The following is a 15,940-nucleotide window of genomic DNA, read 5'->3' as shown; positions in this document are numbered from 1 at the left end:
CCAGCCCGACGTTTTGAATATTGTCTCCTAATACTCGACCTGGCGCTCCCAGTTTAGAAGCAGACATTGGTAAGTAATGTGTAATCCGATTTTAGTTATTTCCTGGATATTAAAGTGGCACTTTTTAAGCAGGTCAGTCTCAAAAGATGCCGCCGCCGCCGCCGCGAGCGTCTCCTTGGCCTGAAACGTTCCACGGTCCCCTCCCCCGCACCCCACCCTCTCCCGCTCGCGAAGCGAGGGTGCTTGCACCGTGAGCTGTCAGGGGACTCACTCTCCGCCAACGAGATTGCTTACCCTTCGTGCTTTGCCTGTGATCACCCTCCAAATCCAAGTCGAATTTGGTGTGTACAGCCATACTGTTGTATTTGGAGTCTCTTTTCCTCAGTCTTTCCTCCCCCCCCACCTTCGCCGTCTGGCCAATGTTGGGATCTGGGGTCTCGTCGCCCCCTTCCTGACTCCTTCCTGCCCCTCCCCAACGTGTTCTTCTCCCTTTTACACACCATCCACCCCTACTCCCACGCACTCAAAGGGTCAAGAACACAGATACGCGGGGAAAGCAAGGGCTTGTCCTATCTCCTCGGATCGAAGGATGCCTTGGGCAGGGATTGCGCTGTGAGTGACAACCTTTCTGGAAGACAAAAAGCGAGAGAAACCTCAGAGACCAAGCTTGGGTTCTCGGAGTCCGGAAAGCTCGCCGCTGAATCCGAAAGCACTGAGATTTTAAATCAAACGAGCCCAGTCCTGGGACACTTACGGTGCCTGCCTGCCATCGAGGACATATGGAACCGTGGTCGTGAGCTCCTTGTCACTGAAATCGCCGCGCTAGGTGCGCTCCCAGCTCTCCCATTGGTATGCAGCGACCATTTCCCTGCAAGTCTCTAAGGTGGAAACACTTAAAAGGATTACAAGCGTGATTTGGTGGCCTTTCTGAAAGTTGGTGGCTGGAGGAGAATCTGAAAGGCTACAGCATGATGGATACAATTCAGTCTCCCAGAGAGTTTATATCTCCTGCTGGGAAGCTCCTCGGAGCAAACCTCGGAGATCCTGAGGGCTCTGCATCGTTAGGTACTCGCCGCCATCCTTTCCTAATTTGCCTAATTTAAACCAGGATTTCTCGCTTGTAGGATGTGCATTGTAAAGGATATAGACTTTGGCCGTGATGTACCCTCACAGGTGCCCGGGGTTTGTTGTGTTTTCGAATTGATCAGTTAGCTGTAAGGATGATGGTGGGAAGAGGGGTACTGAGACTAACATACCCTCGGACCTACTTTGAGGGGGAAGGAATCCTAAATAACTCCAACAAATAGGCCAGGTGGCGGAGCGAAGGACCCCTCCCCCAGCGGATGGGCCGCTCGCTTTTGTTGTCAAGAGATGGAACGAAAACAGCTTGAGCTTCTAATCATTTTCCATTCTAAGCAGACCCATTGTGCGTTTAGGCTGGCGACAGCAGGTTAAAAAAAGGATCTGTAGAAGGCTCAGGGCTTTTCAGAAAATCAGTGATGCAGCATTTTAATTATTTGTTCTGGGGTGATCGTTTTGCTTCCATATTGGAATATTTAATCTTAGATCTGGAGAGATTAGTGGGCTCTGAGACCGGGCAGTGGGGAGGGGTAGGCGGGAATGAGGCACCGCGGGGAGAAAAGACTTCTTGTCCTTTCTGAACAAATGGTGCTCCGCGCTCCCAGCAGGACGCGGAAGAGACCGGGGTTCTCGGGCCTTCACCCTCCAACTTTTGGGATCCTCCCTACCTCTCACATACCCTATCCTGGGATAAAAGAAAAGAAAAGGGAGAAATAGCCTTCAGGACATGGCCTGAGTTCAGAATTTAGGGGGTTATAATTTAAGAGAGAACAGTGATTGATTGCTGAGAGGACTATTTACCATCACCGGGAAGCTCGGGGCAGCCTCCCGGTAACCCATCGATTCCACCGCATCATGAGGTTCCGATAAGATCCGTGAAGCAGTCACTGCTTATGCACGTTGGGGGCAGAAGGAGGTGGTGGGAGGTGGCGGCTGGGGAAGGAGATGAGGTTGTTCTGGTTTTGAGCTCAGGCTGTCGGTGTTGATTTGCCTCTCTGCTGAGACCTAGCTGAGAAATAGGGTGGGTCTGGAATATTAAGGGTGTGGAATGTTAGAGAGTCCTGTCCTCCTGGTTACTTGTTCTCTGGTCGTCGCTTCCAATCTTAGCTACTGTGGAAAGGCGCACACATGTGCGGTCATTTTAAGTGCATAGTATCATGCAACTCGCCGTGTCTCACTTCTAGGGAACGTTTTATTGAGTTAGGTTATGTATATACTTTAGGGCGGTAAGAAATTGGCATGTAAACTGGGATTTTCTTTTAAAATTTGGTTTTGCAAAAAGTGCTTTAAGGGAAATGCGTCTTTACCTGCTATCTTTGAGCCTTTGGGCAATTTATGTTACATCTAGCCCTTTAGAGGCGAGAAGTCCCTCCCCTCCCCCTTCTCCGTGAGTTGGTGACTGGATTGGCGTGCAGGGGTTGGAGAGAGGAGGGAGAGGAGGGTGCACCGACCACGCACAGTACAGTCCCCGCTAACTAGACTCATTTGCAGCACACTTGACTCTCCCCAGTTTCCCCACAAAGCTTTATTCCCTCCCACCAGGTAGGACTGTGGAATAGTCCGTTGAGCCTTTACAAATACCTCTCGGAGGGTCCGGGTGAACTATGGTCTGGTGGCCCCTCTTCATCGCAACATCTTCTCTCAATCCCCACCACTACTCCCTTCCGCCCCCCACCCCCCTCAAAAAAATACCACGTTGAAACATTTGGAGGAAAAAATTCCAAACCCTGAAATTCTGCCCCCTAGTCCTGAGAGGTCTTTCCCTATGGAAGAACGTGAAGTGTACCATTGTAACCAAGTGATCTGCTTCTCTTCACAGAGCATTGGCTTGTATCTGTTTAAAAAAAAAAAAAACTCTAGAAGCAAACACAGGGCTGTTGAATCTTGAATCCAAGGGAAATCGAAGGCTTTTAGCTGCAGCACAACAAAAGGACTCATGGTGCAAAGGGATCGAAGCAAAATGCAGGAGAAACCCGGTCCAAGTCGCTCAGGCTGCCTGAGCTCTTTTCGGGACACCCTGGCAGAATCAGCCAGATTCAGCTCTTCTGCTTTGAGGATCTGGATTTCCCCTCATCTCTGTCTTTGGAGGGAAGTGTCTGTGCTGTGAAAAGGAAAAATTCGAAGGATAGTCTCACTTTCCAACCCATATGTTTAGCGAGGGAAGCTTTGGGAACTACAGGCGCAAACCATCCAAGGGATGCTTTCCCTGAGTTATTTAGAAAACAAACAAACAAACAAAAAAACTACACTTCGCCACCACCTCCTTTCTCCAACACAACGGAATGCTTCTTGTTGGTTAGTCTCTTCCTCCTTCTTGTTTTTATATTTTGTCAATTTATCATCTCACCCCACTTAGTTCTACTCCCCCCCCACGCTCTCTCTCTCACACACACACACACACACACACACACACACACGCGCGCGCACACACACAAAACAGAAACCGTATAGTCAGGGCTTCCTAGTGCTCGCTCCCGACCCCATGCTAAGCGCGTTCCTCTTCTTTGAGCTCATTTTCATGACGTGGAAAGCTGGATCCAGGGTTACAGCACATATTTAAAAAAAAAAAAAAAAAAAGCACGAGAGAAGTCCGAGATTCTGCACTGTGATTGAGCCTTCCTCCTTTTCTGTCTCCCTCCTTCCGCCCTTCCTCCTAGTGCCCAACGATGTGCTGCTGGTACCCAGAGAGAGCTGCCGCGGTGGCGGCGGCTCTGGAAGCCTGCAGCAGTCCCTTCTCCTCCCTCCTCCATTGACTGTGCCAAGCGGCAGTTCTGCATCCTAAAGAAGCCCATTCAAGGGCCCATTGCATTCCCAGCACGTTTTGAGCTTGCTGCTTTTTATTTTCTTCTTAGTCTTCCTCTCCCTCCACCCCCTTTTTCACCCCTTTTGCTTCAGCAAGGGTGGGGGGGGGCGGGGGGGGGAGAGAAAATCCTTAAACTCAAGCTTTTTTTTTTTTCATTGTGCTAAAAAAAAATATCCTGCAAAATAGGTAAGTCAAAGACATCTGGATCCTTTCTTGCCTAAACCTCAGGGATCTCAAAAACAAGAAAAAAATTTTTTTTAAATAGTGAAGAAAGAACTTAAGTAGATTTTAATATTTTATCAGGGAGACAGGGAAGACTAACTGATACCGCAATGTAGCTTCATCTGCCTTCTCTCTCTTTTAATTGTTTCCAAAATTGAGTATTGCATGCCTGAGGCAGATTTTTCTTTGCTTCCTCACGGATTCCTTAACGGCTGTGTACATTATATGCAAGTTGAATATGAAGATTTATTGTTTCACTTTCCCTATAAATTATAGCGTTGTGTTCTAAGTTAGAGGGTTGACAAGATATTTCCTTTATGTATGTATCCATACGTGGGGAGAAGAGTTATGCTAAAATTACAGTTTATTTTTATTGATTAAAAACATCTATTCAATTTTGATTGATATTTCAGTGACTCAAGAAGGGCAATCTAATAAAACTGCATTATTATAATTTATTTATGTATGCATTCCCATATACTGGTGATATTAGGCAAGGAAAAAGAGAACAGAGCCATAGGGGAAGGCTCTGTATGTTAGAACAGTGCACTGCAAATGTTTCTTATGATTGGAAAAGAATGATGTCTTTCTTTGAAATGTATTTCATGTGATATTCTTATTTATCAGCAGGTAAGAACCAAGGTTTTCACCCTCCCTTTCCTTTAACTACCCACTTTTCTAACCAACTACCTGCCCTTCCAGCTTTTTACAGGGTTCCTCAGTTGATCTTGAAGGCACAGGTACACATTTCAAGCTGAGCTTTGCAAGTGTTTTAATACAGACACTCCAAGGCTCAGCATCCTTTAACTGTCACTATCTTTAGCTCTGACAATTGCATGGACATGTTCTTTAAAGTGGCTAATCATTCTTAAAGCCTTTACAGAGCTACACGAGACAAATATGTAGAGGTTATTTATTTAATTAAAAGAGACTTCAATAATTTGTGCTTGGATGAAAGGGCTTGGGGATATTGTGTATTACAGACCATATACTGTTATTAACCATTTTGTGATTATTTTGTAAGAGAAATCTTTGGTTTTGCTGAGATCCCAATCATTTTACACATCTCAACATCTGATATTGGGTGATGGGCTCATAATTTATCATATTCTTTTACTAATAACTTTGGGAGTATTCCATGTTTTTTATGGGTAGAAACCTATAGTTTGAAGAATATTTTGTACCTGTCACAGTTTCAGTGAGATCTATAGTGGGCACCTCTGATGTCAATGTGAGTTTTGACAGGTGAAAAGGTGTAAAGGACGAAGTATTGCCAATATTACTGAATCGGCCTGTGCCTAAAAGGCAGCACTGTATACCAGATCCCTTGTTTTCTATAAGAGCATACGCAGACTGCTTTTGTTCTTATGATATGCCCCTTACCAAGTATGGCTTGGTTCAGGAAAATGTCAACAGCACATGGTTGAGTATTTCAGGATCTCCTAAATTTAAAATATAGGACACACTCTAAACATTAAGCATGTTGCTAGCTCATTTTGATTGTCAGTTCAACAATTGCAGAAGTTTCCATATCGCTGTTAAAAGCCCCACATGTAGGAGTTTATTAAAATCATGCATATGACTAGAGCTAAAAATCTGCATCTTTGTTTCTGTTGCAGCTTTGTAATCAACAACGAATGATGAAACCTTCCGTAGCTGAGATGCTTCACAGAGGGAGGATGTTATGGATAATTCTTCTAAGCACAATTGCTCTAGGATGGACTACCCCGATTCCCCTGATAGAGGACTCAGAGGAAATAGATGAGCCCTGTTTTGATCCCTGCTACTGTGAAGTTAAAGAAACCCTCTTTCATATACATTGTGACAGTAAAGGATTTACAAATATTAGTCAGATTACAGAGTTCTGGTCAAGACCTTTTAAACTGTATCTGCAGAGGAATTCAATGAGGAAATTGTATACCAACAGTTTTCTCCATTTGAATAATGCTGTGTCCATCAACCTTGGGAACAATGCACTGCAGGACATTCAAACAGGAGCTTTCAATGGCCTTAAGATGTTAAAGAGGCTATATCTACATGAGAACAAGCTAGATATCTTCAGAAATGATACCTTTCTAGGCTTGGAAAGCTTGGAGTATCTGCAAGCAGATTACAACATCATTAAACGTATTGAGAGTGGGGCATTTCGGAACTTAAGTAAATTGAGGGTTCTGATTTTAAATGATAATCTCATTCCCATGCTTCCAACCAATTTATTTAAGGCCGTCGCTTTAACCCATTTGGACCTACGTGGAAACAGGTTAAAGGTTCTTTTTTACCGAGGAATGCTAGACCACATTGGCAGAAGCCTGATGGAGCTCCAGCTGGAAGAAAATCCCTGGAACTGTACATGTGAGATTGTACAATTGAAGAGTTGGCTGGAACGCATTCCTTACACCGCCCTAGTAGGAGACATCACCTGTGAGACCCCTTTTCATTTCCATGGAAAGGACCTCCGGGAAATCAGGAAGACAGAACTCTGTCCCTTATTGTCTGACTCTGAGGTGGAGGCTAGTTTGGGGATCCCCCACTTGTCATCAAGCAAGGAGAATGCGTGGCCAACTAAGCCTTCATCAATGTTGTCCTCTGTCCATTTTACTGCTTCTTCTGTTGAATATAAGTCCTCAAATAAACAGCCTAAGCCCACCAAACAACCCCGAACACCAAGGCCACCCTCCACATCCCAAGCTTTATATCCTGGTCCAAACCAGCCTCCCATTGCTCCTTACCAGACCAGACCACCCATTCCCATTATATGCCCTACTGGGTGCACCTGTAATTTGCACATCAATGACCTTGGCTTGACAGTCAACTGCAAAGAGCGGGGATTTAATAACATTTCTGAACTTCTTCCAAGGCCACTGAATGCCAAGAAACTGTACCTGAGTAGCAATCTGATTCAGAAAATATACCGTTCTGATTTTTGGAATTTCTCTTCTTTGGATCTCTTGCATCTGGGGAACAATCGTATTTCTTATGTCCAGGATGGGGCCTTCATTAACCTGCCCAACCTGAAGAGCCTTTTTCTCAATGGCAATGATATCGAGAAGCTGACGCCAGGCATGTTCCGAGGCCTACAGAGTTTGCACTACTTGTATTTTGAGTTCAATGTCATCCGAGAAATTCAGCCTGCGGCTTTCAGCCTCATGCCCAACTTGAAGCTGCTATTCCTCAACAACAACTTGCTGAGGACCCTGCCAACAGACGCCTTTGCAGGCACATCACTGGCCCGACTTAACCTGCGGAAGAACTACTTCCTCTACCTTCCTGTGGCTGGTGTCCTGGAGCATTTGAATGCCATTGTCCAGATAGACCTCAATGAGAATCCTTGGGATTGCACCTGTGACCTGGTCCCCTTCAAACAGTGGATTGAAACCATCAGCTCAGTCAGTGTGGTAGGCGATGTGCTTTGTGGGAGCCCTGAGAACCTCACCCACCGTGATGTGCGCACCATCGAGTTGGAACTTCTCTGCCCAGAGATGCTGCATGTCGCACCAGCTGGAGCATCCCCAGCCCAGCCTGGAGATTCTCACCTTGCTGGGGGGCCAACAAGTACATCACCTTATGAGTTCTCTCCCCCTGGGGGCCCGGTGCCACTTTCTGTGTTGATTCTTAGTTTGCTGGTTCTGTTCTTTTCAGCTGTCTTTGTTGCTGCAGGCCTTTTTGCCTATGTGCTCCGACGCCGCCGGAAGAAGCTGCCCTTTAGAAGCAAGCGGCAGGAAGGTGTGGACCTAACTGGAATCCAGATGCAATGCCACCGGCTTTTTGAGGATGGTGGAGGTGGTGGGGGTGGAAGTGGAAGCGGGGTTCGACCAACTCTTTCCTCTCCAGAGAAGGCCCCTACCGTGGGTCATGTGTATGAGTACATCCCCCACCCAGTCACCCAGATGTGCAACAACCCCATCTATAAGCCTCGTGAGGAGGAGGAGGAGGTAGCCATTTCATCAGTCCAAGAACCAGGGGGTGCAGAACGTGGAGGTCCTGGGACACAACCACCAGGAATGGGTGAGGTTCTTCTAGGAAGTGAGCAGTTTGCTGAGACACCCAAGGAGAATCACACCAACTACCGGACCTTGCTGGAAAAGGAGAAAGAGTGGGCCCTGGCAGTGTCCAGCTCCCAGCTCAACACCATAGTGACAGTGAACCACCATCACCCTCACCCTCATCCTCACCACCCAGCAGGTAGTGGGGTTTCAGGGGTAGTTGGGGGAAGCAGGGGAGATTTGGCTGGGTTCCGCCATCATGAGAAGAATGGTGGGGTGGTGCTGTTTCCTCCTGGGGGAGGCTGTGGTGGTAGCAGTATGTTACTAGACCGAGAAAGGCCACAACCAGCCCCCTGCACAGTGGGATTTGTGGACTGTCTGTATGGCACAGTGCCCAAATTAAAGGAACTGCACGTCCACCCTCCTGGCATGCAATATCCAGACTTACAGCAGGATGCCAGGCTCAAAGAAACCCTTCTCTTCTCCACTGGAAAGGGCTTCACAGACCACCAAACCCAAAAAAGTGATTACCTCGAGTTAAGGGCCAAACTTCAAACCAAGCCGGATTACCTCGAAGTCCTGGAAAAGACAACATACAGGTTCTAACAGAGAAAGAAAGTAAATTAGTGCTTTTTTTTTTTCCAAATTAGAAGGAAAATAAAAGAGATATATCCCGTTCTCCCTTTACACTTGCCCCAGTAACTCCTTCCTCATAACTTTCCCTACCCTGAATGGAACTGAAACCGCATGATACTAGAGAATACAGATGTATGCTCTCCCCCTCTCAAATGTGATGCGGAGGAAGGGCCATACTCAGATCATTAATCAATGAAGTGCCTTCGCAGACTTTTGCCAGCAAATGTTACCATTATTTTTTATACTGAAACTTGAGACTTTAACTGTGCCATGTATAAGGTATATTAGGGATCGTTGTATTGATCCTAATTAAGTAAAATTCAATGTGTCTTTTTTTTTCAGTAATTTTTGTTTTTTTGGTTGCAGTTTTGTTTGAAAGGGAGGGGAGAAAACAAACTGATATTTGTGGCTTTCTTTCCTCTTCCCGTCATGGCACAGATTCTGTACATGTATTAACAATGCAGTTTGCTGCATGCCTGGAAACTGCAAGACGGGGAGGGAGGGGGTGGGTCTTGCTCGAATGTTCTCACTCTCCTGTCTCACACATGTACCCACACACAAACTGCAAATCCCTGCACACAGGTCTCTAAACCTGCAGCCTCTTTTTTCTGGTGCAGATACACAAGTACACACACAACACACACACACCCCACTCCCATTCAACCCAATCTAATTAGTTTGGGTTTGATCCATTCCTCTCCTCTTCATAGCTCCACCTACCCTTTACCCTTAGTGTATAGCTCACAGCATCTCTCCTTACCATCCTGGGAAAAGTCACATGCTAGGCTGGATCCTACTGAAGTGGAGACCCGGTGGTTTAACAGCCGGGGGCACATACCTAGGGATGAGCACCCTCTTTGTGACATTTCATCCTGATGCCAAGATATTTTGGAGAACATCTGCACTTTCTTACATATATATATATACATATATATATATACATATATTAAAAAATAAAAAAGCAACTGGGTATATATCACTAACAGCTTTGTAGGAAGCACTTTTAATGTTTTCTCTCTCACACAGGTTCAAAAGAAATGTGCATATATTTATTCTGTAATTTCAGTGATTATAAATTGTAAAGGTAATGTTTAATCATTGTATAGTGATTATGCGTCTGGTATAGCTTTCCTAATAAAAAGTTTTTGAAAAACATAATACATTATATATAGAGGATACAAAGCTTGAACCTTAAATTCCAGCTATGCCATGCCTTTCTTGTTCCCCTCTTAAAATATTCTTTCTTTTCACTTGTTATACAGAAAGCTAGTTTATTAACAAGTTTGATGTACTGTGATGTTGATAAATCTTATAACTCCCACCCACATCCATACCAGGATACTATTGGGACTTAAAACTATCTGATTTTATAGTTTGTCTTTCTCTTGGATTATGAATTTCAAACTTAGTACCCCAATGAGGCAGGAAGCAACTGGGAGAAAATAACTAGATTGCTAAGAAATACAAAATTAGATCAGATAATCAAGGATCCATGCATCTTAAGATAGTAAATGACCTCAAGGAAAAGGAAATGGAAATTGCTATTCTTTAAAAAAAAATGCACTAAAATCACACACCCACATATACTATCCATTCAAAATCAAAGGCCCTGGGGTCAACTTGACTGTCAGAATCCTGTTTGCTGTGAAAGTTGTGTTACGTTTGGCTACTGTTTCTTCCAACCACTTTCTTCACTTACTGGCCCCAGCTATGCTTGAGTTAAGACAGGATGCGGATTGAGATTTTCTTTCTGTGTGACATTAAAATGTTGCAAAATTAACTTGACAATAACCTAAGTTGTGATTCACTTACATGTGAGTGAAACCAAAGAAAATCGGAGTCTTAAGGTGCCAGTATCTTGTTTGTGGAGGAAACTATGCTGATAAAAACTTGAGAGCTTTCAGGAAGGCATTTATCTCATTAGGCCAGTAGAGGGTAGCAGAGCTCCAGCAATTGTAGCTGCGGACTTGTGCAGCGAAACCACTATTTTCTGCTAGTGCTTCCTCAAGCTGCCCTTATAGTAGAAATTATCATTATGGGTTGAATGTAATTCACCACAATTCACTGATGCCTTACATCACATTTTTTCCCACACAAAAGTAAGACTAGCAGCTTCCGAAGCTGTGTAGCTGATATACCACTAAGGCACTGTACTTTAAAAATGCCCCATGAATGTCTAGAAGAACATATTTATCTCTTGATGAATTATACATGGATATCAACATAGGTATGCATAAAAATGCAAAACACAAGTATATTAATATAAAAATGAAACTTTTCAGGGATACTTTGCATTTGACTTGTTGCATCTAGAAGTTTTATCCTCAATTATTTAAAGTATGTTTTGGAAATCAGATGAAAAAAGGCTAATGGAAAAAACTTACTATATCTCTACATACAGTATTGAAATGCAGCTCTTCTTATGCAAGACGGTCAGACCCGCTACCAAATCAGTGTCATTCTTTTTTTGTCTCTCACGCCTTTTCTTTCTACCTTCCCGAAGTCACCATTTTTCTAGTCATTTCATCTTCCTTCTTTTTCCTAACCATCTCTACCTCCTTTACTTGGATTCTTTTTTAAGGCACAGAAGGTACTACTACTTAAGTGTACACCTTCTAAAATAGTGATCTATCATGTGTGCATTAACTCCTAATCAAATATTTCTGTGAATAGTAGAAAGCATATGCATAGTAAAAACTCGAAGTGCAAAGCTAGATACTTCTGATAATCATTTCCTTGATAACACTGCACACCTTCATAATATGGTATATTATACAAATCAGGTTAAAGTACAATCCCTAGTCTTGGTGCTTTTGGCATTTGAAAAATAAGTCCATAAACATTAACCAATTACAATATAGCTTGATAATTATGTTTATATTTTATTTAAATACAGAAAGTAAGACTATATTGTCTTAAATGTAGGCATGATTTCATCCTTGAACGAGGAGTACATTTATTTATTTAGTGAAAATAAATTTATTATACGAGAATGGAATTTTGTATTAAAGGAGATAATTTTTTGCTTCAGTGGTATTTTCTACCCCCTGGCTAGGCCCCTTATTTTAGTTGTGCTTTAGAACTACTTAAGTTAGCTTTGCTTTATGACAGCAGATATGTTTTCTTAAAGTATCATGAGTATTGATATAGGTACTATGATTAGAATTTGTTTTCTGTTTTTGTGCAGTGAAACTGTGTTTGTTTTTAAGAAAAAGATACAACACTAATTCACGTCAGGGTGATGGTCATTTTGATAGATGCAGACCCAGATCTGACAGATATTTGCTATTATTATTATTTCATAACATAGTAATAATATTTGGAAATCATAAAACATTGTAATGTCCATTAAACTATGAGATGGTTAGTGGGAAATAACAGGAACTGAAATATTAGTTTAAGTCCATAATAATTTTAATATGTTTTATGTCATAGTATCATTTATATGGATGCTTTTATGTTATTTACAAAAATACTAAAAAGTAAGGATGGTTGTCATCGTATTTTTAATAAAAGTGTAGAGAGAGAGAATCACAAGGAAAGTTTAATGACTGAGTCTGAAAAGTTTTTTGGTTTTAAACCCATGATATCTAAAAAAAAAAAAAGTATTTGTATTTAGGATTTTAAAAACTGATGATGCAGTTATAGAAGAAAAGGACTTTAACAATTGCCACACAGTATTTTGGTTTACTCAGTGTAAATTCATTATCCATATAGTCCTGTCTTTTTGATTATGTCATCTTAAGCCAATAAATATGGTGTTGTTGTGAAATGGCTATGGCATAAGAAACGTTAAGGAAATACTTCACAAAATGGGAGACATAAGAGTATAATGAGTCAAGATAATATGAAAGGAAATGGTAATGAAAAGGCACTTCATCTTAAGGGATTTGAGCTAGTTTAATTTGAACTTAGAAATTTATAACCTATACTTAGCTCAAAATCCTCTACTGTGAAAATTCAGGTGAAAAGAACATAAATAAGTATCACCAAATTAACCATCTAAGTGTTCTGTTTAATATACTATAGGCCTTTTAAAAGTAATAGGAGCAATAACACGTGTTGGGCAATCGTGTGCATGTGTATATATATAGCACTATTATATATGTATATACACTGTATATACATGTATATAGTTTATATATGCTGAATTATATGTAAATTATGCATTTTTCTCACATGTATTACAATCATCAGTTTTCATTTATTTTTCTTGCTTCTGTCTAGCCACTGTCCAAGTGAAGCTAGATGAAATTATGAGTCTTCATTTTAGGAATATTCACATGTAAAAAGTAACACTGTAATTAATCTTTCTGAATTTAAAAGTTCTTTTATCTTACGTTTGTTTCATTTTGTTATTTAAATGATAGGGGACAAATTGCAAAGTGTGATTTAAGCTATATCCTCACAGTAAAGAAATTAATCTCTTATAAATATGCAACGTAATTCAAACGAAAAACAAGTACTCCTTTTTTTTTCATTTTCTCATTCTAGAATAAACTTTACAGGTGAAAATTATTTCAGTTAATTTTATTAGTTAGAGAAGACCTTAGTAATTTGTTTAGGTATGTAGAAAAAGTGAAATCTTACAGGTAAAAAATAAAAGAAGTGAAGGATCTGTTTAAGATATTTATCATCCTATTTTAATTCTTTTAACATAATCTCTCATTTAAAATGTATAAGGGTGGAGATGCTGATTCTGTGTAACAATAAAGAGGTAACCATTTTTAGTATCTTATATGAAATCTGAATTGAAGGGGCAGATTTTCGTATGAGGAAAGCAAGCATACACTAAGGTTGCCAGTTGTGAAGAGGCAATGCTTGGCTAGATGCTTCAATTCTAATAACATTTTCTCCCCAAAACAATATGTATATTTTTGATAAAATATATTTTTCCTCTCTATTGCACTGATATAGATGATTTTTTCACATGATTTTTAAATTCTAATAGAAAAGAATACTTGGGGTTGACTTCAAATACAGAGAGCCACGCAGGCATTATAATAACTTTATGGTATGATCCAACTCCAACACAATCTTTTAACAGTAAGACATGGGTGGACATTCGCAAAAAGAAGGCTTTCTTCACTACCACTCAGTGACAGAAAGACACAGCAAGCCTCATTAAATGTTTCTTTAGAATATTCATTTCATGCACTTGTTTATAAGATGACTAGAAGAGTGAACTGAAAGTTTGCAGTTATTATCAAAATCAAACAAGTTTCATAAAAAAGAATGTGCTAATGATAAGATAAAAACAATTGTGAATATTTTATTTTAATTCAAATGTTATAATTAGCAGGTTGATCTCTTAAAGATGAAAGACACCACTTTACCAGTATTGTATTATATGTGAATACAGGACTTTGGCTCTTCTGACACATTTTACTAAGAATTTATATGTTTAGAGTTTATTTGGATGATGGAAAACTACATAATGAATTTTGGTATCATTAAAACAAGGGCATATCTTCCCTAACCTGAGGTTGACAAGGTTAGCTCTGAAGAAAAAAGACACTGAAACAAAGATGTCATCTGATGGTGTGGAGGAATGGAAAGAAGCTCTCATCTCTTCCTGGCCTTATTCCTTCCACTTTTACTGATAGTCCTGCTTTCTGACTCGGTGTCAAGATACTCTTGTGACTAAGGGCATGTTCATTGAGCTCAAATTAGGTGCCAAGGCAAGATCAGGGACTGATGAGAGTTCTCACACCCAGTGACAAAATGTACAATTCACTCATCCTTGTACCTAGGCTGATAAAATAATTCAACATGTCTTACCTCATTGTGAAATCAATTATAAGCCTGGTAAAAAGAGTCAGAACCTGTAATATTAATACTGGAAATCAAGAGAGACTCAGCAAATGCTTTAAACATATGGAAACCATCTTTAAAATTTCAAAGTTTTGCTTTCCCTCCTCTGAAATGCCCTTTATCTTTGCCATGGCATCCAAACTCTTGGTCTACTGAAAATTAAAACATATAGGCAAAATATTTGTTTTAGGACCACCTCTTCTTAGTAGAATCCACACACTTTCAGGAGTTGCAGTTTTCCCTTATTAATGATGTAATAAGCTTTCTGATTATTCAGATCTTATTGTCATTTGGAGTTCTAAGTAAGAATCTTTTCACAGGTTCTAGTAAAACAATTTGTTTTAAAAGGCTTTTTTTTTTTTTCCTTTTGGCCTGTGATAACTACTCTTAAAATCAAAACAAGTCTGTCACATATGTAAACTATTATTTTGTAATTGAGAGAAAAAAAACCTTAAAGTCTATCAAAACTGGATATTTTATATGTATTAAATTGAGTTGGGTTTTTTTTTTTTTTTTCCTACCTGGTGCTCTTCTTCATCAGATTTGGATTCAAAACTGAAATCTGTTAATCTGTTTTTAATGACAGTTAAGTTAGATGTTTTCCTTTTCTAGCTGGCAATAAAGTCATGTGGGTATAGAAAAGGTTAATCCAGGGGTAAATAATCTGTCTGTGGAATAATCAGGCCCATGAATCTCTGACTTTTCCTTGAGGAAAACTGCCTCAACAAGAAGGGTAATGAGAAAGGAAGGGGAGATGGGATGACAATACCCTCCCTTTCCAAAAACCATTTTTGCTCTTTCTTCTTTTTAATTAGTAGTTTTTGTTATTGTTTTTCTGGTTTTTTTTTTCTGTCACAATAAGAACTCTTCATTACCTGCTAGTTAATTTATGGGCCACTTTAATATCAGTTTCTCTTGAACTGTATAGAATTCATTTGAAGGACACAATTCAATTATTAATACTTAATAAATCATAATTATTTATAAAAATTAATTGTAATTTATTATGTAATATACTCCAGAGATATGTATATATTCCAAATAATGTTGTTTCACACACTTTTTTAATAGCTGCGATTTTGGTCTCTTTGTGTGATGACTTGAATTTTAACTGTATAATATTGACTTGGATCATATACTTTTTACTCTTTGTAAATATGGTTAATCGATAACAGAATATTGCTTAAATGAATTCTGGATGCCTATACATGTATTTGGAGTCCTAGTGATGCAGTGGTTAAGAGCTCAGCTGCTAACCAAAAGGTTGGCAGTTCGAATCCATCAACCGCTCCTTGGAAACCCTATGGGGCAGTTCTACTCTGTCCTATGGGGTTGCTATGAGTTGGAATTGACTTGATGGCAACAGGTTTGTTTTTTTTTTTTTTTTTTTTTTTAATATGGA

General features: G+C 40.5%; 1 protein-coding gene across 1 annotated transcript; it reads left to right on the top strand.

Moving 5' to 3' along the window:
- Nucleotides 1-5,742: 5,742 nt before the first annotated feature.
- SLITRK3 (SLIT and NTRK like family member 3) lies at nucleotides 5,743-8,694 on the top strand. Its single transcript, XM_004384880.2, has one exon. It carries the CDS (start codon nucleotides 5,743-5,745, stop codon nucleotides 8,692-8,694), a length of 2,952 nt encoding a protein of 983 aa, XP_004384937.1.
- Nucleotides 8,695-15,940: the final 7,246 nt, after the last annotated feature.

This window comes from Trichechus manatus, unplaced genomic scaffold, assembly GCF_000243295.1.
Source record: "Trichechus manatus latirostris isolate Lorelei unplaced genomic scaffold, TriManLat1.0 scaffold00129, whole genome shotgun sequence".
Lineage (NCBI taxonomy): Eukaryota > Metazoa > Chordata > Mammalia > Sirenia > Trichechidae > Trichechus > Trichechus manatus.
The sequence above is the reverse complement of the archived record's forward strand: the minus strand, read 5'-3'. Positions and strand labels throughout refer to the sequence as shown.

Excerpts from the sequence above, each read along its gene's own strand:
- SLITRK3 (XM_004384880.2), top strand. The coding sequence starts at position 5,743 with ATGATGAAACCTTCCGTAGCTGAGATGCTTCACAGAGGGAGGATGTTA.